The sequence below is a fragment of the Polypterus senegalus genome, chromosome 7 (assembly GCF_016835505.1).
Source record: "Polypterus senegalus isolate Bchr_013 chromosome 7, ASM1683550v1, whole genome shotgun sequence".
Lineage (NCBI taxonomy): Eukaryota > Metazoa > Chordata > Cladistia > Polypteriformes > Polypteridae > Polypterus > Polypterus senegalus.
Window position 1 is genome coordinate 120,254,937 of NC_053160.1, and position 25,136 is coordinate 120,280,072.

Sequence of the window (25,136 nt, forward strand, 5' to 3'; positions counted from 1 at the left end):
ATACCTAGAGAGAATGATACACAAGATATGATGAAAATTTTTTGTAAGGAGTTAAATTGATGACCATTATAATAGACTGCAAAACATCTGAGAACTCTCATCAAGTTCCACTATCATTCACACCTTCCCAGTAAGATCTTAGAATTCTCTGCTCTTTTACTTGGTCAAGTATGACTGCAATTTGGGGTTGTGCATCTTGGAAGATAAAGACTGTAGAGGCAGGCTTCTAAGTCCTTATGAATAAAATGTGGAAATCACTAAGAAACCAAAATGGTAAGTGCTTAAGATAATATTTAGAGGATTATATTATATAACAATGGAGTTAATTAATATACCTGATTAAATTATATGAAGCATTCCATAATATCTTAATAGGTCAAAAAAATATTACAAAATTAAATGCAAGGTGCACTTTTGCACATTTGAATATACAGTAGATCAAATGTAATGAAGGCAATTTATTAGTATTTTCTCAAGCTACATGGTTGTGGTTACAATTACTTGCAACTTTTTAATTGTGCTATTTTTAACATTGTCAGACACATGCACGTGGGAGTTGGTTTACAGGCTCAAATAGTGTCATTTCCCAGCCGGACCAGGGGTTGACACTGCCCTCTGCTACTCTCCCCTTTTTTCCCTCTGCAGACCGAGTGAGAACCATACCTCCAAGTAGCACCACCTTTGATCACCCACTGATGAAGTCACTTCCTGCACTGTCTAAAGACATCCTATCTGGTCCAGAACCCATCTTTACAAACATAACTTCCTTTTCCAGCCTCCCTGACTCCAGCTTTTTTTTTGTTTTGCTGCCTGCTTTATCAGTATACAGGATGGACATCCCCAAACCTTTTTCTGTCATAACATGTACTGTAGTTTAATTTGCTTGAGTAACAACATATCTTTTATCAATTGATAGAATTTCTGTTTTATTTTGTAAAGCTCCCCCTTACTGTGTATTTAGTGAAAGTTTACTTTTGTCACAGGTGCACTAAATTTAATAAAGCTCCCTTTATAGATAATAAAAACAGAACATATAATCTAACTAACCAATGTGGAATGAAAAAAGGTTTAATACATTCACCTAACTTCAAAATCTTATTTTGGAGGAAATTCCATTGTGTTTTTTCAACATGCTGTGTAGGTGGAAGACAGCTGAGCTGAACCATATTCTAGGGAAGCAAAATATATGAAACTGTTTCAGATCATCTAGGAATGAAAAAGTGTATTTGACATTTATATAATAACTATCTTGCTGACACCAATTTTTCACAGAAATGACATGAGCTTTCATGGTGGATGTATCACTTAACAGCCTTCCTGAGGTGAAAAAATGCTTTCTACAGGATACTAATGAGTTAAATGAGTTATTACTGTAGGTATGCAGCTGCTGGAGGTTCCAACTCTGCTCTTCATTTTTCTGTTTTATTTTCTATACACATACAGTCTATGTTTCTGTTCACCATGCCATTCATGTTCTTAATATTTTTTAAATTAAGTTCAGCAGTGTGGGGAACCAGTGCCTATTCTTACATGTATAATACACAACATTTGATGTTATGCATCTCTATTACAAGACACAGCACCAAAATTACTTATATACCCATACCAGGCTGGCCAGTTCCTTTAGACGGTGAGGAAAAAAAAAAAATCAGGGTTTCTTAAAGTAACCTACAGAAACATAAGGCTACAATGTATACTCCACTAAGTACCCTAGATATATGTTTTAGGAGAATTATGTCAAAACTGTTTTATTGTTTTAAAAATGTGTTTTAAAAGAAAAGATACAGTAAACAGAATATTATTATTTCAAGTTATAACAACAAATAATAACATTTCACAATACAGAATATGTTTGTGTTTTATTCCCCATTTTAGGTACTCCACAACACATGAGACCTAACATCTGTAAATCCTTAGTTTCTTTTTTTTTGACAAATGCTTTTTGATGACATTTTTATTTACTTGGTTTGAAGCATGGGGAATCTTGATTTTAGTCACTTTTATGGTAAGTCAAAAGCATGCTTGACTAGATTTAAACAACGAGGCTCACTTTGTAAGTGTTAAAAAGGTTCAGTGTCTAGCACTGCTGATTCACTAACTCAAAACTTCAGTTTGCATGTTCTCCTTGTGGTTTCTCGTGGTACTCCAATTCTCCTTCCACAATCTCAAAAAATACAGGTTAATCTAAGCAGCAGCTCTAAGCTGACCCCATGTGAATGTATTTGTATGTGTATGTGGATGAATACTAAAATGGACTTGCAAACTTTTGCAGGGTTTTTTTCTGCCTGCTACATGATAAGTGTTAGCAATGGCCCTACCATGATTCTGAACAGGACTAATCAGTTTGAAAATTAAAAAAAATATTATACACAGTATTATCATTGAGTGTGTCCTGCGATTGACTGGCACAAGTGCTGAGTTTTGCATTTCTCATAATACTGCAAACACAGGCCTCAGTGTCTCTGAAGTGAATAAGCAAATGCACAACATGGAGGATAAAGAGAATGAGTACTTCTAGAAGCAGTGATATAATACTTCCATGCATGTTATCATGTGGCCTTTAGAACTGTCCTGTATTGGCATCATCTGTTTAACTGATTTAAGTGACAATCATATTTGAGTTACTTAAGCAGTTATTTTTTATTATAGACTGCAATTGCTTTTTCCTGCTGAGAGGGGAGTTAGGAGTATGTACTGCACAATGATCCACCTGGATTGGGACACGAGTGCAGTGGGTGACACCTCATCACCACACTGGAACAGTGTAAGGTTTTTCACGGTGGCTGAAGTCCTGCTGGCCGAAGTCCTGCTGGCCAAGTTGTTTGTAACTGATATTGTCTATTTTAGAATGTTCCAAATTGCCAGTTTTGCTATGTTCAGTTTATTAAGTACAATCCTGGTTGTTTTCTCTCACAATCCAACTCTCCTGAAAATACTTAACTCGGTCCTGAGACAGATTGAAGTGAAAAGACTAAGTGCAACCTAACAAATTCACAGAGATTTTACATGTGCAGAAACATCAGCACAATATAGCAAAATATCAGAATGTTAAAGTCTCTAAAAAATAAGGATAGAGTACAAAAAGTTAAACAGTTATATTCAGTAATACCCAGAGATAGGAGTGGCATTTTTATACATTTGAATCATTCATTATGTATGTATGTTTATGGCTCCAAAAATTACTATTACAGTTAAGATGGCAGAAAATACGGTGTTTGGGAAGAGGAACTGTTGAACTATTAGGACAGAGTATCATCTGGCTATGCAGAAGAAAGAAAGATGGAAGAACATGCCTGTTAAGAAAATATAATGACTTCAGAATAGTTAAATTTAACAGTGAATTTCTGTGAACCATTATTTAGCAAATCATACGTTATAAGCTAGGCACATGAAAACATATGTATCATTAAAAGTTAATAAGCAAGAAAAATAAACTAGTGCTGCATAATATAAAACAAGTAGGAATTGGTCTGTTTAATTAAATGATACTCACGTGTGAACATGGTAAGGAACCAAGGAATGGCATATAGCTAAAAAAGAAAAACATTGAAACAGATGAACCAGAGTTGGTCACAAAAACAATTGGTAACACTGCCATCTAGAGGACTCTTATAAAAACTCGCTTAGATACACAAAATACATTCACATCAAAAACAAGAACCTCTAGTTTATCCATCACTTTTTAAATAATGAATGGACACATTTGTATTATATTTCAAGGACAAATGTTAGAAAAAACTGGCAAAAAAATAAATGAAATACAGTAATGGCAGTGTGGCAGTAATACTGGCTTCCAGCACTACTGGAAGACCCTCCAGCTTCTCTATGACATGCTATAAATGAATAAAGTAAATGGTTAATTTAATGGACTCATCTTCATAATTATATTAAGTGTTATTAGAATTAAAAACTTTAAAAGAAAAAATTATTAAATGCTGTGCAGTGCCAACATACGAAGGACATTAACATATCCTTTAACAAGCAACCTTTAAAATCCAAATCATACTTTTTTTTGTTTACATTTTACATGTGGGACAATAATGTTCTTGGTTTCACATAATATACAGTAAAACATAAATGCAGCAAAAGCTGTAGATGTTTTAAAAATTTAGTATATTTGGCTAAAACATTTGTAGGCAAGTCTAATGTGTGCTGTAACTTCCAAGTGTAACACAGAGTTGAATATTACCTTTTTCACTAAATTTTCTTTTATAGTTTTAAGAAGATAAAATACTACAGAACAAATTCTCATTTTAAAATATATTCCATGCATCAATATATTATCCTAACACACTAATAAAGTATCTATCTATCTATCTATCTATCTAATCACAGAAAACAGTAATGGAGAGCTGTATAACACATAAGTAAGAAAGTATGCTGAAAGCATGTATTCTAATCATCAGTGAATTACATTCCCTCTAAAGTTATACAGTTAGGTCCATAAATACAGTGATCCCTCGCTATATCACGCTTCGACTTTCGCGGCTTCACTCTATCGCGATTTTTTTCTCATACACGCTTACGTCACTACGCATGCGCTTTCTGAGAACTTTTATCTAAGCCCTACGATGGCTCCTAAACGTGCTGCTTTTTCTAAGCCTTCTGACAATAAAACTAAGCGCCGGAGGAAGATGCTTACTATCCAGGAGAAGGTGAAACTCTTGGATATGATTAAAGATGGCAATACCCTACAAAAGCCTCCTCACGCATATGAAAAGACAGCGCCAGCAACTGCCTATCAAGATGTTCTTCAGCCGCGCACCCAGACTACCACTGCCTACTCACCTACGCACCTGCTGAAGATACTGCACCACCTCTGAAGATTCTCCTACTGAGGTCGTGCTTTCATAGGTTAGTGGTTGTGTGCAATTAAATGTATAGTACAGATTGTCCTTCCCTCCCGTGAGTGCAAAGCGTAGCGGTATTCCGCTTATTACAGGCTTACTACTTGCGGCTTGAGGTATGAAGCGACGCGATGTGAGCAGAGTTCTGGTGCTGTCACTGTTCCCTTGCTTTTGTGCGCGATGCGCTGGAAAAATAGACAAAATTATGTCTCTGGAAATAATTAATGTTGATGGAGTACAAATGCCTCACCGCGTAGTAAATATCAGGGGAGATGGTGCTTGCTTATTCTCATCTATAGCTTATTTAGTGCATGAAACTCCGTCTTTAGCAGTACAGATTCGGGCTGACATTGTACGACTTTGGACAGGCACTTGAGGGGATAAAAAAAAACTTAGGTTTTCGGGAGATGTTATGAATGGGCACTTTGATGTTCTCATTCCCTACACTTACATGCCTGATGTACACATGGAGTGCACAAAAATTGAGGATAAAAGGCGAGTGTGCCTAGTAATATGATATTTGTAACGTCTAATATGTCTTATTTTCTCTTATTTTTTCTAATATATTGGGTAATAAGAGTGTAATGGTGACTAAAGGGTGTTATTTCATGTCTAGAGGGCTCTAATAATGTTAAAAAAACTTATTTAGAAGGTCGTAAACAGGTTTTCTATACTCAAACTGCGAAAATATTCAATTTATAAATAAAGAATCCTACTTCGCGAAAATTCATTTATCACGGTAGAGTCTGGAACGGATTAACCGTGATAAACGAGGGTTCACTGTATTTGGACAGAGACAACTTTTTTCTAATTTTAGTTCTGTACATTACCACAATGAATTTTAAATGAAACAATTCAGATGCAGTTGAAGTGCAGACTTTCAGCTTTAATTCAGTGGGGTGAACAAAACGATTGCATAAAAATTTGAGGCAACTAAAGCATTTTTTAACACAATCCCTTTATTTCAGGGGCTCAAAAGTAATTGGACAATTGACTCAAAGGCTGTTTCATTGGCAGGTGTTGGTAAGTCCATCGTTTTGTCATTATCAATTAAGCAGATTAAAGGCCTGGACTTGATTTGAGGTGTGGTGCTTGCATGTGGAAGATTTTGCTGTAAACAGACAACATGCAGTCAAAGGAGCTCTCAAGCCACTCATAAGCCTCAAGAATAGAAAGGCTAGATTGGACTTTGCTAAAGAACATCTAAAAAAGCCAGCACAGTTCTGGAAAAACATTCTTTGGACAGATGAAACTAAGATCAACCTCTACCAGAATGATAGCAAGAAAAAAGTATGGAGAAGGCGTGGAACAGCTCATTATCCAAAGCATACCACATCAAATGTAAAACACGGTGGAGGCAGTGTGATGACTTGGGCGTGCATGGCTGCCAGTGGCACTGGGACACTAGTGTTTATTGATGATGTGACACAGGACAGAAGCAGCTGAATGAATTCTGAGGTGTTCAGAGACATACTGTCTGCTCATATCCAGAAAAATGCAGTCAAAATTGATTGGGCGGCGTTTCATGATACAGATGGACAATGACCCAAAACACAGCCAAAGCAAACCAGGAGTTTATTAAAGCAAAGAAGTGGAAAATTCTTGAATGGCCAAGTCAGTCACCTGATCTTAACCCAATTGAGCATGCATTTCACTTGTTGAAGACTAAACTCCAGACAGAAAGGCCCACAAACAAACAGCAACTGAAAGCCACTGCAGTAAAGTCCCAGCAGAGAATTAAAAAAGGAGGAAACCCAGCATCTGGTGATGTCCATGAGTTCAAGACTTCAGGCTGTCATTGCCAGCAAAGGGTTTTCAACCAAGTATTAGAAATGAACATTTTATTTCCAGTTATTTAATTTGTCCAATTACTTTTGAGCCCCTGAAATGAAGGGATTGTGTTAAAAAATGTTTTAGTTGCCTCACATTTTTATGCAATCGTTTTGTTCACCCCACTGAATTAAAGCTGAAAGTCTGCACTTCAACTGTATCTGAGTTGTTTCATTTAAAATTCATTTTGGTAATGTACGGAACCAAAATTAGAAAAAAGTTGTCTCTGTCCAAATATTTATGGACCCAACTGTATAAATTAAACTTTTAGTCAACTAACAAAGACTTATCTAAACACAATCTACAAAGACGTACAAAATAATCGACTTCCATTTAAATGCAATGTTCTCCTGGGCATATAGACAATAAAAATGAATGCATTCCTCTGCTGACATTCAAAAAAAGCATTCTGAAGGATAACACCAATGGAAGCTCATCATGTTCAAGTCTACATTTTTGAATCTCTGAAAAAAAGCTGATTTTCTCTTTTTTATATACAAGGGAACTCAAGATGCTTGTCAGCTCAGTACTAACTCAAACCAAATGTAAATCTATGACTTAATTGTTACTGGAACATACTACAATAAGTTAATTCTTGCAAAGAAAGTGTGTTTTAAATATACATAACTAAGTCCAACAACTTTTTCATCACTACTCTTGCAGTGATTCTTTCTTTATGCAACACAATGCTTCAGCTGTAAACTTAAAATGTCCGCCATGGAGATGGATCAACGATAGGCACACTGATTATTCCTGAAAATGAAACTGGAGAAATTAAAGTTGACTGATACCTAACTGAGCTCTCATGGCATAATTTATTAACAAACATTAAATCATTTTTGCTTCTTCCTTTCTAAATATTATATTAGACGTAGCATTGAAATATGTCTAATTATTTGTCAGGAAAGTGAAAGTGTTCAGTCCTTTAAATGTTGCCAAAACAGAAACCTGATCAATACTTTTGCAATCACCATGGTTTATTGCATGAAATGCTAAACTGGATATCACAAAAGGAGGTACTGAATTACTTACATCTGGTATGAAGCCAATCTCATTTAGATGGTTGCTCAGCTCTGGGTCATGGAAGGCTATCATTTGTGAAAACACTGTTAGGTACTCTGGAATCAAAAAATAAACATTACAGTAAATCTCAAGCTACTATTCTAGACTAATCTTTCAAGAACCCACACTGTAATGATACAGTACTCCATGATTCAGTATTTTTTTTGTTATCATGTAATCCAGAGTCAGACTGGACTACCTGAACACAGGGCAAAATTCAACTGGGCTAATGTCCACATATCCTAGAAGCACTGATAACAGACATTTAAATAATGTTCCTTTTAAAATAAATAGAACACAACAAAGGTGCATAGGAAGAACAACGTATGTACACTGAGTGAGTGTCCATTATCACAACACAAGTATTTAACAAGAACAACATATGTACTTTGAAACAGTGGTGAATATCACAAACCTTGGGTGCAAAATTCCCAAGAAAACTACTCTGTTCTAATGAATGTACAACAATACAATTAATATAATTGACCAGTAAAGATATTCAAATTAGTTTGAAATCTAGATAAATCTATAATAAGCTGATTAAAAAGTAGGAACAGAGAAAGCAAGCAACCAAATTAGGATTAAAGGCTTACGCTAGTAAGGGTATCTATAATTGAGTGGCTATGACATTGAACTTTGAAAGAAAAGATTGCTAGTTCAGTTTCTGTTTTTGACTCTGCATTTGATCTTGGACAACTCACTTAACCTGACAATGGAGTTCTATTAAAACAAGAATGAAAATAAGTGTAACATATCCTGATTATATTATTTACATGAGGTAAACTTGTTATGCAATTATGCTAATAAACTGAATATAATAAAACAGATACTAACAATCTTAAGGAGCTATTTATAATACTATCAAAAACAGTTGAATTAAACAGCATCAGAAAGCATCACATATGCTTTAACAGAGTCTATCAAACAACAGAATGCACAAGGAGGTATCATTCATTACAGTTTGTGTAATAAATGGAAAAATAAAAAACACATAGCACATGGAAAGAAGTGCATCTTACATTGTTCCATGGAAATATAAAACTTTAAATGCCAAACATATAAACAGTCACTTAACTATCTCTTATTTACCTAAATTATTTAACTTGATAAGGCAAGTTAACATGCCAACCAAGGGTGGTATCTACTGATGCCTTAGCTTTGTGAAAAAAGAAGAAGCATGATGTTTTCTTATTTTTTCCAATGAAGTGTTTACTGCAGTGGGGTGCCAGCTGTTTACTTTAACAAGTGATTAATAAAATATTTTATTTTCATTTTTGCTTTTTTTGGTAATTTATTCTTTACCACCTGTTTTATTTACTTTTAATTTAATAAATATATTAAATAGTTAAGTGGCAATTTTTTTAAGAGTTGTGTGGTTTTATTCCCCTTAAGTATGGTAAATAAACAATCTCCAACCACCAAAATAAGGAAAGGAGAGTAGGAAGTAGTCAATAAACATGGATAATCTGGTGGGTGCCAATTCTATAACTGAAAGTTAGAGAAAAAGTGAAGATTGCATATACTAGACTCAAAAGTATATTCTTGAATACACAAAAGACCAAAGTAACAATTTTCAGTTTCAGAGATTATCTTTATAAGCTTAAAATAACACAGATAGTTGTGAATATTCAAACTGATATAGTGCTCTGAATGTTAGAGAGTAAAAGAATTAGAATAACATTTCTTACTAACAATATAACATTCATACAGCATGCTCTGCTTTCATTTTTTAGTTAAATTAAACATGGATGCTATATAATTATATTACGCAGATGACCCTTCTATGTCTCATCTGCTTTCAGTAAGTGAATGGCAGACAAATAAGAAAGATACTAATTTCTTTCAACATGATATGCAGTGCGTGTGATATAAAGCCCTTACTTAACGTATGACATTGCAATTAACTGTAATGGCCGTGCGGCACTAAGTGATGATGAAATGGTAATATTTGGGGAAAAAAATCATTTTCTTAAAAGGTCACTGTGAAAAGTAAATTGTTTTGATGTTATGTCTTGTAAGTGGCCAATGAAGGTCAGACAGGCATCCCGACCAGGATGAAGATGGAATTCTTGCCCAGACTAGACAGCATAACTGAAGGACTGCTGGACTAGAGTCACAAACCGGCCTGGAATGCTTTATAATCTTCATCCTGGGTGGGATCACTTGTAATTAATGAACTAGAAGAATGTGGATTACAGGAACAGTTCATACCCTTACACAGAAGATGGAAGTATTCCTCAAAGCTGATCCCAATCCTGTAGTAATGCTTGGGAATTGAAGTGCAGCCCAGTTAGCGTTCTTGGGTGCAACCAGAGGGCATTGTCAGGGGATGAAAACATTGGTTTCCACATGACACAGAAGTGCTCCTGACATGCTGTGCTGTGAGACCAGAAACACTCCTGAGTTATACCTGAAAAGGAGCCTGCAGCCTCACATCTCGGAGTCAGAGTAGGGCAGCATTGGGCAACACTCTTGGAGGAAGGAAGCAGGAAGAAATTGATAGAATTGTGTGTATTGGTTATTGATCTTTGCATGGGTGTTTATTGAAAAGATGTTGCAAATAAATTAAAATCTTTTATTTAAACCCAGAACTATGTTGTGCATTACTGTGATTGCAGCTTGGGGTTTAGGAGTCCCACAGTCCCCGGTGGTTACAGTTTGTTAACAATTTATCAATACACTACAGCATGGATACTGTATGATCTTTATTGGATTTTAAGACTGTGACTATGGAGACTGATATACTGTATCATGATTTCTTGGTGTTATAGAAACAAAAAATTGTTTTGCCTCCTAGTCATTGGATACAATGAAATAGGTTCACATCTGTAGGTGTTGTTAAAAATATAAAAATAAATACAATATGTTCTTGTGCAATTTCAGCTTGATTTTGTTCAGTTGACTTAAATCATGTTGCTTAATGTAAATTTGGATTATGTGGCACAGTAAAATAAACCAAAATGTCTTTCTCAAAAAAGGTGCTATTTGAGATTTTAAAAACACTTAAAAATTAGATAAATAAATATAATGGAGAAAGATACAGTCCTCTAAAGTGTATATGTGGTAAAAAATCATTTCCTTTTTACATGCCCTTAAAACGGAACACATTCTGTACTTTAAATGTGAATGAAAACAAAAATTGAAAAGAAAAAAAAAAATTACATTGGAATTATAAACATGAAATTATGCCCCCATTCTCACAAGATGGCTGCAAGAATGAATAAGTTTATGAAGCACATTTTTAATACAAAAAATTGGGACTCCAAAGTAAAAAAATAATTAATAAGAGTTATGCATAATAAATATTGCTTAAAAATTAAAAGCAAAAATAAAAAGCACGAATATTCAGCTATCCTCACAGAAGCTAAGTGCATTTATGCAGCATCTACAACATTGACTTTATGCAGAAAAAAAAAGGGTAGATGAACCAAGTCTAAGAAGACAGCCAGGTGCATTTGATAAAATTAGTTCTGCCTAATTTCTGTCAGAAATAAACCAAGATTATCTGAATATCCCGCTCTATACTGCATTTATGTTCTAGTGCATAGATACTGTGAAAACTCCTACTTACCTTGAATTACATGTGAGTTGTCTTTCAGAAAGAAGTTATAAAGGTATTTTGGAATAAAAGATGACATACATGCATATGCCAAAGCTGAGGAGAAACAATGTAAAACAAAAGCAAATTACTGATTATTTTCTCAGCACAATCATATAAAGAGAGAGAGAAGTCAATGCTTGCACACCCAGCAATTATGGCTAACAAGTGTGTGTACCACAATTTAACATTTAAAGCCCTAAGTACTCTTTGACATAACATTAAAATGCCAAAGTCTGAATCTGTCATTGTGTTACTTTCTAACTATACTATGTTCAAAATTAGTGTGCAACAGACATAACTTTACATTTTATAAAATTAAATTGAATAATTTATAGCTTTACTTACAAAATCTAAACAATTCTTGATCTTACTATAGATATGGGTTACTCACTTGCCATTTAAAAAAAAGGATAACAGGTATGCTTTATATATCATCTTCTATTTTAAATAAGCAATAGCAAATACTTAGAACTTTGCTTTGCATGCAGTACATAGACATTAACTATATTTAAATTAAAATTAAATGTTATTACATTACAGAGGATATACATAAAGCCTAATTACTGCCATTTACTTTTATTCCCTCCTTGTTGACTACAATCAAATTTGCATCTTTCCAGTTGTTTGATAATTCCTCCATCCAAACACTGAGAGTCAAGTGCAATGCCAGATGGGCAACAGGCTAAAAAGATAAAGCTACAATTTGACAATTACATTTGCTGTACTGTTTATTAAATAGTGTAAGTTATATAACTGATCAAAGTTAACCTGACTTAAAAATACCCTCTTTTTCTTCGAATACTTTCAATGAAATGAAGTGCCATGTATCAGTTTTACAACATACACATATGCCTTCATTATTGAAATGGCAACCTATTCAGGCTGGATTCCAAATTAATAATATACTGATGTATTATAAGATTGTAATGAATTATCCTTATTTTTTATATGTTTTAAGTAGTTTATAAAGAGAGTACTCTTGCTGTAAAGATAAATAATCACAAAAGAGAATTAAATATCTCTCAGTAAAAATAACAATTGGTATCTCTTATTACTATCAGTAAAAACAACCAGTGGAATCCTTCAAATTGAAGTAGAAATATTCCCTTCAAATGTAATGTAAGTTTCACAAATAAAAGAATAAATGTTTCCAAAAAGAGGGACACCTTGTGCCAAACAGTATAATTTTACAATACTAAGGGATATGACAGCTGACAGACTGAGGCACAAGAAAAGAAAATTGATTGCAGGGTTGAGGATCATAAAATATCTTAGCTATGTACCGTAAAATCCAGTTTTTATGAGAGAAATTCCTAAAACATGTAATATTTTTGTGTTTTATTTAGTTGATATTGGTGTGACACAAAGGATTTTATTCATAAAAAAAATCTGTTAAAAATTTGGAGTGTTATACTAACTACTCTTCAACTATTTGCATCTACTTTATTACATAAGCACAATAACAGCAGTTTATTTTTTGGTATGTAACTTAGGTGTAATTAAGCCAAAAACCCTTAGGGCAGAAGTTATTAATAAACAAGACAGTTTATGGGATAGTCCTATGGCAGAGATACCAAGAGGATTTCAATTGTCAAATTTCAGAAGTACACAGTGGCAAATAAGAGATTGGCATGTGCTTTAAAAGAAGTTGCCATACAACTTCTGAGTTCAGATGGAAATGAAATGGCCCAGGTGAAGCAATTCATAAGCCTAAGATATGTATGATAAAATTTTCCTTATCTATTCTGTAAGTAAGTAGATTCTCCAATTACCACAAGACATTTTTTCACACTCACCACAAGCCTATTATTCCACATATGTTTTTGCAGTGGTCTTTTCCAACCAGGACAAAGTAATAAGACTTGCTGTTCTTCTTAGTCTTTCACACATGCTGATCACGTTTCGGAAAAGCATAATTTACTTAAATTGATGTTTATTCAAATTAGACAATCCCAACACAAAAACTTTAATACTTGAATGGTGAAATTAGCACATAGTGAAAAGTTATTCACCTTTCCACACTGACTTCAAAGGAAGTAACTGTTTCCAAGGTTTTTAGACAGCTTGGATTGCTCCACTTTCTAACAAAACATGCAAGAGTGAAGTGAACAGGAGAATGTGCAAAGTAGTGAACCAAGCACTCATGAAGCAGTGAACAAAGTAAATGTCTCACGACACAAGTACAAATTTTATACTGACGTGATGTAGCACACAAGGAAAAGCTACAATGTTTTTTTTTATTTTATTATCGGATTAATTAATTTTGTGCATACCCTCTTCTACACTGAATTCAAAATAAATGAACTGCTCTCTTTTCTACTAAGGTTTAAGGTTTCTTTGTTTAGTCATGTTTACACAAGAAAACATGAAATTTGCCTTCTCAGTTGCATCTAATAACAGACAGAATGAAATAAAACAGACAAATAGAAACAAGAAAGGTTAATAATGTAAGGCAGTTTGATAATAATTATTGAAAAGTTGTGTGGCACTAGGAAGAAAGGAGTTTCTGGAGCGTGGGTTTTCAAAGCGACTATCCTTCCTGATTTACTGAACTTTAGTTCTACATGTAATGGATGACTGTCATCAGTTGAGTTTCTTTAATATTGCCATCTGACACACACTAGTCAAATCATCTACATCAGCCCCAATAACTTTAGCTGCATACTTCGTAATCTGCTGGAGCTTTTTTGAGTTTTGGTTTGTCAGACTATTAAACCAGGCAATGAAACTGAAAGTGATCACAGACTGGATCATACTGCGATAGAAGGACAACATGAGGTCCTTGTCTTCTTTAAATAGTTTGAGATTATGGAGTAGAAATAAGCGCTGGTTGCATTTAGAGAATAATTTTTTTTATATTTGTATTCCAGTTAAGATTGTTATCTAGGTAAGTTCCTAGGTATTTATATTCAGTCGCTATTTTTACCTCCTCTCCCAGAACTACAATAGGTGAACATACAGATTTCTGTCTCTTAAAATTAAATATCATTTCTTTGGTCTTTTTTACATTCAGAGTTCAGTCCACTTGATTAAGATAGTGGCCTTCATCCTCCCCAGATATGCATCCTATGAGCATGGTATCATCTGCACACTTAATAATGGAGCTGCAGTCATTGTTCTGTCTCAAGTCACTTGTGTACAGAGTAAACAGTAATGGTGATAAGACACATCCCTGCGGACTTCCTGTGTTTGAATGAATGACTATTGAAAAAAACTGTCTGTGAACGGTTTAAAAGAAAGTTCTGAATCCATAGTGTAATGCAACTATGCAACAAATAAAACACATCTATCATGAGGCAAGTAATATTTTGATATTGAGCTTATACCACACTCTGAATGGCTACAATCATTTGTATTATTTTATATATTTACATTGTATGCATTTTATTTCTTTATGGAGTTTACATTTGGAAAAATTGCCATCTCTTTCTCTCACAGTCCCACTATACTTTTTAACAAACTTATGCTATATGCTTGTTCTGTTCTCCTTTCTTGCTCTGAAAACACCTATTGCAATCCAACGCTGTATCTATGCTTTATTTTCATGATCAGCCTAGGCAGGTTTATTACCCGATATAGGTATAACCAGATCACCCCTAATATGTATATTTAACAGAGAGACAACACTACTCCACCCATTGTCAGTTTTTAATGAAAATAATTTGTGACAATAAGAATATTTAGCAACTTTTCTGACTTTCTGAGTGGGATTACCTGACATATTTTTTTACATTCTCAGGTACTCAAGACCTTCAAGAACACACTTTAGTAATCAAGAAGCTTCACCACAATGGTCTAGTACATGTTTTCACAAAATTCTTATACATGCTGAGATTCACTACTTAAAATATTTGTCCTTTTGGAGCAATTTAGAATCTAAATACTATCCTAAATCATTGCTTGCATATTATTATAGCTGAGTTTGTGCTAAAAATAAAAGTATATAATACTTTGGAATTGTTAGTTAAAAAGTTGATAAAATTCGAACAAATGTCACAGCAACGCTGAATCACCAGAGTTTCTAATTTTAGTCTTATTATAGTGGGTCAATAAAGATTTGCCATATGACCTTACAGTCCCAGGCCCATGTAGAAATAACGATTTGGAATATTTGAACAAAAATAATTATATAACAATACCAGAGTTTCTAAATATTTCATTATTATTATGTTAATTATAAAAAAATTTCCCCCAAATTTGCAACAAATTGGCCAGACACAGGTCAGTCTCCAAACAACTTCTTACTTCAGAGGAGAGTCTGGAAGGTTTAAAAAAGATGCTTTTTGTTTGGGATAAGGTTCAACCTCAGCTACTGCAGGGTGGTCTATGAATCTATTAACTCACCCTTGAGTTTTGTTTATTTTTTTTCTTTATCTTATGTGCTTTATTGTTGTTATTATGTTTTACCTAGGATTTTGATTAATTGTCTTTTCTTATAGGTTAGTTGTTTTGTAAATTACCTTTTGTTAATCTCTTATGTCAGTTTCATTATTTTTTTGTATCTCTCTATTATAATAAAAAAAATCCTGGGACAAGATGAGACTTTTTAGCCTGTGACAAAACGTGACTTTTTCAGAGAGATACTTTCATGTCCCGCGAGACAAGACTTTGTGCCAAGAGATTTAACTACACCAGGTGCTGGAAATAAAAAAAACAAAGAGTAGATGACAAAGTAGAACATTGTAAAGAATTCAAAAACTTTGGCACAGTACACATGCAGAGCAGGTTAGAGATAATGGAAGCACGAAAATTCAAAAGTCTCAAAATAATGACAGTAAAGATCGCATTAGCTCAAACAAACAGAAATTATTACTCGGTGAAATAACGGAACAGTGAAAAGAGATCAAATATATTGTTCAGATTTAAAGTTTAAGTCGGAGACTTGTAGATCATCTAATTCGTGTTGCCATCGGGGAAAAGTAGTGTTTCTTCCCAATGAAGAAGCATAGCCACGAGAATTAAAAGATTTATTATTTGGTGAAAGTGAAATCCACGTACACGAGCGTCAGAGATGAGAAGTGGCTGCTGCCTAGCGCAGGCCAGGGGGTTTGGTGAGGAAAACAAGCAGGGGGCAAAGCCCCCTAGTATTTCTATGATTATGCAATTTATTGTTTTTGACAGTGGTGAGCAAGGCTACTAATTAGACATTAGGCTCAAGGTGTTATAATTAGTAATCTTTGCGGCACCTTAAGTACTGTAAAAAGGTCTTCAGTCTTTCTCACCAAGCTGACTGGCATTGGATTCCATCTACTGTATGTCCTTGATGAGCTTTGTATGTTTGGCAGTCTGGTAACCATTTTGTTTGTCTTTTTGACATTTGCTTTGTTTTTATCTTGCTTTTGGAAAATGATTTTAGGCATTAATTCTTCTGCTAAAACTTTGAATTTTTCCTTTTCAATAAATTTTCTGCCCAGGTTTTTATTGTTTTTTCCTCTCCACTCTGGCAATAATCATAACAGTCTGCATCTAAAATGGCCAGAATGGTAATGACTTTGGCAGAAAAAATGCAACTTCTGGTTGTAATAAAAGCAATATCATTTATAGTATAATTTCTCCATTTAACAAATCTGTGCTTATTCAGGTACTGGGAATTTATTTCTTGTAAAATCTTTGTGCCTCTGTATTGCCTATATTTTCCCTTGGAGAACAATAATGCACTAATGTATATTTTACTGTCTGGTCATAACAACATTGTTTGATTTTACTTGCATTTCCCATAGCCGTATTTTCTAATGTGATTACATTACCAGTGTCCCTAAAATCACAATTATTTCCATTCAATTCCTTTTTTCAAACTGGGTGCTCCTTTGTTTTTAAAAAAAAAACAAACAAACAAATACAAAACATACTACATACTGTTCCATTTAAACTAACAGTTAATATACTGAACTGTTCACAAATTAGCATAATCGTTTTTTTTTCTGCAGTGTCTTAAATTTTAGGTCTGTCCTACTAAATACATTTAAAAATACTGTAAAACAAATGACAAAAGTAATTGATACTTATTTGCAAAGTGGTCATAATCACATGTATGTCTGCAAAAAAGGCTGTACCACTTTAGATGAATAATAAGGCTCAAGGAACTGTAATATTTACCTTCATTGTTAAAGTTCAAGTACAAAAATGGAGCACACAAGGAATCAAGACCTAGCAAAAAAAAACAAAAATGCACATTAATTTACATTAAGTATTTGATATCTATTACTATAATCACATTATACAAATACAATGCTAATTTTATAAACTTTAGTCATGGTGAGTTGCAGAGGTTTGAGTATGGTATGTTAACTCTTAGAAAGACAAAAATTAATTAGTTTTACATTTCTTTTGCTCTTATCAACACATATTTGGTTTTGTTATTTCTCCAACTAGGTTGTGGACTTAAAATAAGTCTGAACTGATAATTAGCATTTACTGCTATATTGGCTTTTACAATATATTTTGTTATTATATTTTTAGCATTTGATATTAAAAGCAGTTGCATTTATCTAGGGCAGCACAGTAGCACAATGGTTAGTGCAACCCAATCATTGTCTCTGTAAATTTAATATATATTTCAGATTACCAAAGACATACTATACACATTTGGGTAACTGGTGACACAAAACTGATTTAGTTTAAATGGATGTTGGTTTCAGAACAAGAGCGCCCTGTGATGGAAATGCACTCCATTTAGGACTGGCTCTTGTCTTGTGACCGATGTTGCCAGGATAAACATTGGTTCCTTGTTGTACTTAACTGGAATGACCAGGTCAGGAATGGGATATATAGAAGGGAGTTATTTTTCTAATGATGTTTTTAAAACCAGTTTTGTTGTAACATCTGTTGGGTGTTAGGCAGAATAATATCATCAGCTCCCATGTAAGATATATTAGTAATTGAGCCTGTTCCTTAGAATAATCAACTTTGATTAAAAAAATTAGAGAAAAGAAAGCTGTAAAAAACATAGTTAATCAGGATCAAGACAGTAACACTATTGTTTGAACTCAGGAGAAAATAAAACATGCAACTGAGAAAAACTTCATAATCAAATATATTTGTGAACAGAACAGAAAGTACTACAATAGAATAATCAATTTCAAAAAGCAGGAATCACAGTGGCACAAAACTTTTCAGTACCTGAATTATAATTCCGGTCCTGGCCTGGCTGCCTATTGAAATAGTTTTTATGTTATCTCTCATAATAGAAAAACATATTGAGAGAAAATTTGACGAGACTAAACTGACCAGAGTGACAGAGTGGTTGTATATACCATTTGCTTACTGCAGTTTTGAGTAACAACATGCTACATAAAGTTGTACACAAAAATGATATAAATACCAATTACTAAAACGAAATCAATAGTCACTAACAAAGCTAGGCTAGACACATTTAATGTTGTGGGTGTTCTTATCAAATAGATCAATATAACTGTAAATTAAATACAATATCATCCTTCACTTTTCTATTTGATTACACAGACGCAATCAGGAAGCCCCCAGGTTATGCACTTTGGCAGGAACAGAAATTGCACTAAATTGCAACAAAAATGCATAATGCTTTATTACTTGTTTAACGGGAAAATGCTTCAGACATATTAACAAAATGATTTTGAAGCAATATTATTGCACTTCATAAACAAAACATAACTAATTAAAACTAAAATGAATGTTTGGTATGTATAGTATGTTGACCTTATGTCTAAACATCATATAGCTTTTGATAATGACATAATATCTTACAGAGTTTCGAAAGATAAAAAATGGAGGCCGACCCGATCTTGGATAAGTGGAAGAGGATGGATGGATGGATTATTTATAAGCAGCCTGGGTCTAGATACATCTGAATGAACCACAGAAAATCTTAAGTTATACAATTTGAAAACTGATGCAGCTTTTAAAATTCCACTGTCAAGCAATACTGTGTAAAAGCAGGCAAAAATTTTAATTGATATAGACTCGCCTTGCCAGTATACCAGATCTGGATGAGATACTACCCATGCTTTTAACACTCGTCGGAATTTCACATGACCTTCAGGAGATGAAAGTAGTTCATCATACTGGTGACATCTTGGAATATCCACTTCAATCTAAGAAATAGTAAAACATGACAGATAAAAATTAAAGAACCAGTACAGTACCACAGAAGATAAATTATATAGCAACAAAAGTAGTATTAGAATGGACATATTCTACATAATATAAGTATAAACAATGAAAAAAAAATCATCCATCCATCCATTATCCAACCCGCTATATCCCAACTACAGGATCAAGGGGGTCTGCTGGAGCCAATCCCAGCCAACACAAGGCGCAAGGCAGGAAACAAACCCTTGGCAGAGTGCCAGCCCACCACAGAGCACGCACATACAAATCAATTCAAATTAATTACTTAGGTCCACATTGTTATTCAGAAGCTACCGGTAGAAATTATACATTATTAAAATAAAAAATATCTGCTTTATCTATAATTGCCATACTTTTACTAGTTTACTTTGTCAAGTTTAGATTTTAGTTCTAATATATTATCTATAATAAATACAGCATATATTACAGTGCATCCGGAAAGTATTCACAGTGCATCACTTTTTCCACATTTTGTTGTGTTAAAGCCTTATTCCAAAATGGATTAAATTCATTTTTTCCTCAGAATTCTACACACAACACCCCATAATGACAATGTGAAAAAAGTTTACTTAAGGTTTTTGCAAATTTCTTAAAAATAAAAAAAAAGAGAAATCACATGTACAGTGGTGTGAAAAACTATTTGCCCCCTTCCTGATTTCTTACTCTTTTGCATGTTTGTCACACAAAATGTTTCTGATCATCAAACACATTTAACCATTAGTCAAATATAACACAAGTAAACACAAAATGCAGTTTTTAAATGATGGTTTTATTATTTAGGAGAAAAAATCCAAACCTACATGGCCCGTGTGAAAAAGTAATTGCCCCTTGTTAAAAAATAACCTAACTGTGGTGTATCACACCTGAGTTCAATTTCCGTAGCCACCCCCAGGCCAGATTACTGTCACACCTGTTTCAATCAAGAAATCACTTAAAAAGGAGCTGCCTGACACAGAGAAGTAGACCAAAAGCACCTCAAAAGCTAGACATCATGCCAAGACCCAAAGAAATTCAGGAACAAATGAGAACAGAAGTAATTGAGATCTATCAGTCTGGTAAAGGTTATAAAGCCATTTCTAAAGCTTTGGGACTCCAGCGAACCACAGTGAGAGCCATTATCCACAAATGGCAAAAACATGGAACAGTGGTAAACCTTCCCAGGAGTGGCCGGCCAACCAAAATTACCCCAAGAGCGCAGAGACGACTCATCCAAGAGGTCACAAAAGACCCCAGGACAATGTCTAAAGAACTGCAGGCCTCACTTGCCTCAATTAAGGTCAGTGTTCACGACTCCACCATAAGAAAGAGACTGGGCAAAAACGGCCTGCATGGCAGATTTCCAAGACGCAAACCACTGGTAAGCAAAAAGAACATTAGGGCTCGTCTCAATTTTGCTAAGAAACATCTCAATGATTGCCAAGACTTTTGGGAAAATACCTTGTGGACTGATGAGACAAAAGTTGAACTTTTTGGAAGGCAAATGTCCCGTTACATCTGGCGTAAAAGGAACACAGCATTTCAGAAAAAGAACATCATACCAACAGTAAAATATGGTGGTGGTAGTGTGATGGTCTGGGGTTGTTCTGCTGCTTCAGAACCTGGAAGGCTTGCTGTGATAGATGGAACCATGAATTCTACTGTCTACCAAAAAATCCTGAAGGAGAATGTCCGGCCATCTGTTCGTCAACTCAAGCTGAAGTGATCTTGGGTGCTGCAACAGGACAATGACCCAAAACACACCAGCAAATCCACCTCTGAATGGCTGAAGAAAACAAAATGAAGACTTTGGAGTGGCCTAGTCAAAGTCCTGACCTGAATCCAATTGAGATGCTATGGCATGACCTTAAAATGGTGGTTCCTGCTAGAAAACCCTCAAATAAAGCTGAATTACAACAATTCTGCAAAGATGAGTGGGCCAAACTTCCTCCAGAGCGCTGTAAAAGACTCATTGCAAGTTATCGCAAACGCTTGATTGCAGTTATTGCTGCTAAGGGTGGCCCAACCAGTTATTAGGTTCAGGAGACAATTACTTTTTCACACAGGGCCATGTAGGTTTGGATTTTATTTTTCTCCCTAAATTATAAAAACCATCATTTAAAAACTGCATTTTGTGTTTACTTGTGTTACATTTGACTAATGGTTAAATGTGTTTGATGATCAGAAACATTTTGTGTGACAAACATGCAAAAGAATAAGAAATCAGGAAGGGGGCAAATAGTTTTTCACACCACTGTAAGTATTCACAGCCTTTGCTCAATACATTGTCGATGCACCTTTGGCAGCAATTACAGCCTCAAGTCTTTTTGAATATGATGCCACAAGCTTGGCACACCTATCCTTTGCCAGTTTTGCCCATTCCTCTTTGCAGCACCTCTCTAGCTCCATCAGGTTGGATGGGAAGTGTCCGTGCACAGTCATTTTAAAATCTCCAGAGATTTTCAATCAGATTCAAATCTGGGCTCTGGCTGGGCCACTCAAAGACATTCACAGAGTTGTCCTGAAGCCACTCCTTTGATATCTTGGCTGTGTGCTTAGTGTTGTTGTCCTGCTAAAAGATGAACCGTCGCCCCAGTCTGAGGTCAAGAGCGCACTGGAGCAGGTTTTCACCCAGGATGTCTCTGTACATTGCTGCAGTCATCTTTCCCTTTATCCTGATTAGTCTCCCAGTTCCTGCCGCTGAAAAACATCCCCACAGCATGATGCTGCCATCACCATGCTTCACTGTAGGGATGGTGCCAGGTTTCCCCCAAATGTGACGCCTGGCATTCACACCAAAGAGTTCAACCATTGTCTCATCAGACCAGAGAATTTTGTTTCTCATGGTCCGAGAGTCCTTCAGGTGCCTTTTGGCAAACTCCAGGCGGGCTGCCATGTGCCTTTACTAAGGAGTGGCTTCCGTCTGGCCACTCTACCATACAGGCCTGATTGGTGGATTGCTGCAGAGATGGTTGTCCTTCTGGTAGGTTCTCCTCTCTCCACAGAGGACCTCTAGACCTCTGACAGAGTGACCATCGGGTTCTTGGTCACCTCCCTGACTAAGGCCCTTCTCCCCCGATCGCTCAGTTTAGATGGCCGGCCAGCTCTAAGATGAGTCCTGGTGGTTTCGAACTTCTTCCACTTATGGATGATGGAGGCCACTGTGCTCATTGGGACCTTCAAACCAGCAGAAATTTTTCTGTAACCTTCCCCAGATTTGTGCCTCGAGACAATCCTGTCTCGGTGGTCTACAGGCAATTCCTTTGACTTCATGCTTGGTTTGTGCTCTGACATCAACTGTTAACTGTGGGACCTTATATAGACAGATGTGTGCCTTTCCAAATCATGTCCAATCAACTGAATTTACCACAGGTGGACTCCAATTAAGCTGCAGAAACATCTCAAGGATGATCAGGGGAAACAGGATGCACCTGAGCTCAATTTTGAGCTTCATGGCAAAGGCTGTGAATATTTATGTACATGTGATTTCGCAGATTTTTTATTTGTAATAAATTTGCAAAAACCTCAAGTAAACTTTTTTCACGTTGTCATTATGGAGTGTTGTGTGTAGAATTCTGAGGAAAAAAATTAATTTAATCCATTTTGGAATAAGGCTGTAACATAACAAAATGTGGAAAAAGTGATGTGCTGTGAATACTTTCCGGATGTACTGTAGTCCTTTTGCACCACAAAGAATATGACATAAATTGAATTAAGCAGGTGTTATGTTACAGTAAAATAGTGTTTGGCAAAGACTGGGGTGCTTAATATTGTATTTTGTCTTGCAAAATTTTGAAAAATGGTCAATGTACATACATTTTTTGTACTCCAATTTCAGTATAAGAAGTATAAGAATTTCCATTCTGGATATGATTACAGCTAGAATATTAAATATACTTAATTTTCTTTTTTTTTTTTTAAGAAGTTCATCATATTATTTTAAAAAAGGAGAAAAACAAACCTGTCTATCAGTTGGTATAGGAGTGTCCTTATCAATAGCATCATACTTAGCTTGGATGTCACCCTGAGGGGAAAAAAAAAAAACAGAAGAAATTAAACTGAACACTCTGACATTGTATCATAATAAAACACAGAAGTTTGACAGGAAACTGAGGATTTTTAAATGAAAATGACAACCTTTTCTAAGGTCGTAGGGCAAGAGAATGTATTCTTATTTTGCAGTGAATTTGCAGTAATATTGATAAATAAATAACTGATATTTTTTAAAGATCAAGGCATTACACAGAAAAAGATTCAACTTAAATAAATAATGAATATACATTCAGGAAACCTAATATCAGTATTCATTCAGGAAACATTCAAATATCTCACATATGTCAAGAGTGTCACAATCAAATCCTGTAGGGCTACAGATTTTCGTAGAAGCCATTTTATAATTAGTGCTGCTAATTTAACATACTTCTTTTGCCTTAATTATAATTGACTTGTATATATTTTTCCTTAACCAGTATTCAAACAAAAAAAGATGGAAAGCAAACCAAAAGATTATCATGAGGGTAACTCCATAATGTGTGCTTAGTGAATAAGTCACGTTTATTTTAGACCATTTTGGAGCCACCAAAGAGAATAAGGTTAGGCTGTGCATTGTAGTCTTAGCTTTCCGGATAGGATCCAGTATGGTGGGTGTACTTCTTCCTTAAAATTTCACTCATGGGTGCTCAGACACTATATACAAGTTTTTAATTATTATTTGTGTTGGTCGTTTAAAAGGGTGCCCATTGTCATTCTTGATATGTCATTACAATAGTTGTATGTTGTATAATAATTACATATTCAATAGTTTCAATTGCACATCTCAAAAACTATTTGTATTTCACCTCTATGGTACATCATTTTAATGTATAGAATTTTAGGTACAAACCCACATCATTTTAATGTATAGAATTTTAGGTACTAACCCAATCCTCTAAAAATGTGCAGTCTTGATAAAAGTGTGATTTCAGTATAAAAGGGAGTAACATTTATATAAATTCAAAAAGACTTTAAAAAGAAACTTTAAAGTGGTATTTTAAGCTTTCAGTTTCTGTAGCAGTAGTGTATTATCTTAAGATTGCTATTTTGCAACCATGTTGAGTACAACACATTTTTAACATGTACTATTACAGATTTAAGAAAAATGTAAAAAAAACACCACCTAATATATACAATTGACAGATTAAAAGCATACACAATTTAATGTCCCTAAGCAAATATTCCTGTGTGTAATTCACAAATATTGACATTTTTTTAGCAAACATAAAATCAGTAAAGTTTATCTTATTAAGCACATTTTCCTTATAAAAATATGTTAAACTATAGTTCATGTATTCTACTCATTCTCAGTGTTATCATTTGCTAAAGTCCAACTTCACTAAGGTTATTCTTTCCATTTATGCCAGGCATGCTGTCAAAAATAATTTCATATTTTATTATACTCCCACCTCAATGCCAAGAAGTGCAGCCCAAGTTAAGCCTCTTAAAAGAGGAGGTATATCGATCCTTGCTTCCTTCCAGATCTGATTCTTTTTGAAAGGGTATGCCTGTAGAAAATAATTTAAGTAGTCAAATTATGGAAAGTAATAAGCTGCAGCCTTGACATTTACAAATGCTAAAATAAATTAATTACACAATGTAGGCATCATTTCAAGACTTCTATACTATAGAAAAGAAAACATTTCTAACTTCAGAAACCTGAACTGATAAATTATTTCAAG

At 34.6% G+C, this 25,136-nt stretch overlaps 1 protein-coding gene across 6 annotated transcripts in view; it reads right to left on the reverse strand.

Annotated features, from left to right (window-relative positions):
- The window catches only part of tbck (TBC1 domain containing kinase), a 255,240-nt gene that overhangs the window by 139,028 nt on the left and 91,076 nt on the right, over window positions 1-25,136 (reverse strand). For all 6 annotated transcript variants that reach the window (XM_039759207.1, XM_039759206.1, XM_039759204.1 and 3 more), the window contains exons 15-21: window positions 24,864-24,962; window positions 23,384-23,446; window positions 19,283-19,409; window positions 17,437-17,487; window positions 11,311-11,394; window positions 7,710-7,795; window positions 3,494-3,530 (exon numbers count right to left, since the gene is read on the reverse strand). In XM_039759207.1, the coding sequence (XP_039615141.1) occupies window positions 3,494-3,530; window positions 7,710-7,795; window positions 11,311-11,394; window positions 17,437-17,487; window positions 19,283-19,409; window positions 23,384-23,446; window positions 24,864-24,962 (547 nt within the window). The remainder of the gene's footprint in view (window positions 1-3,493; window positions 3,531-7,709; window positions 7,796-11,310; window positions 11,395-17,436; window positions 17,488-19,282; window positions 19,410-23,383; window positions 23,447-24,863; window positions 24,963-25,136) is intronic.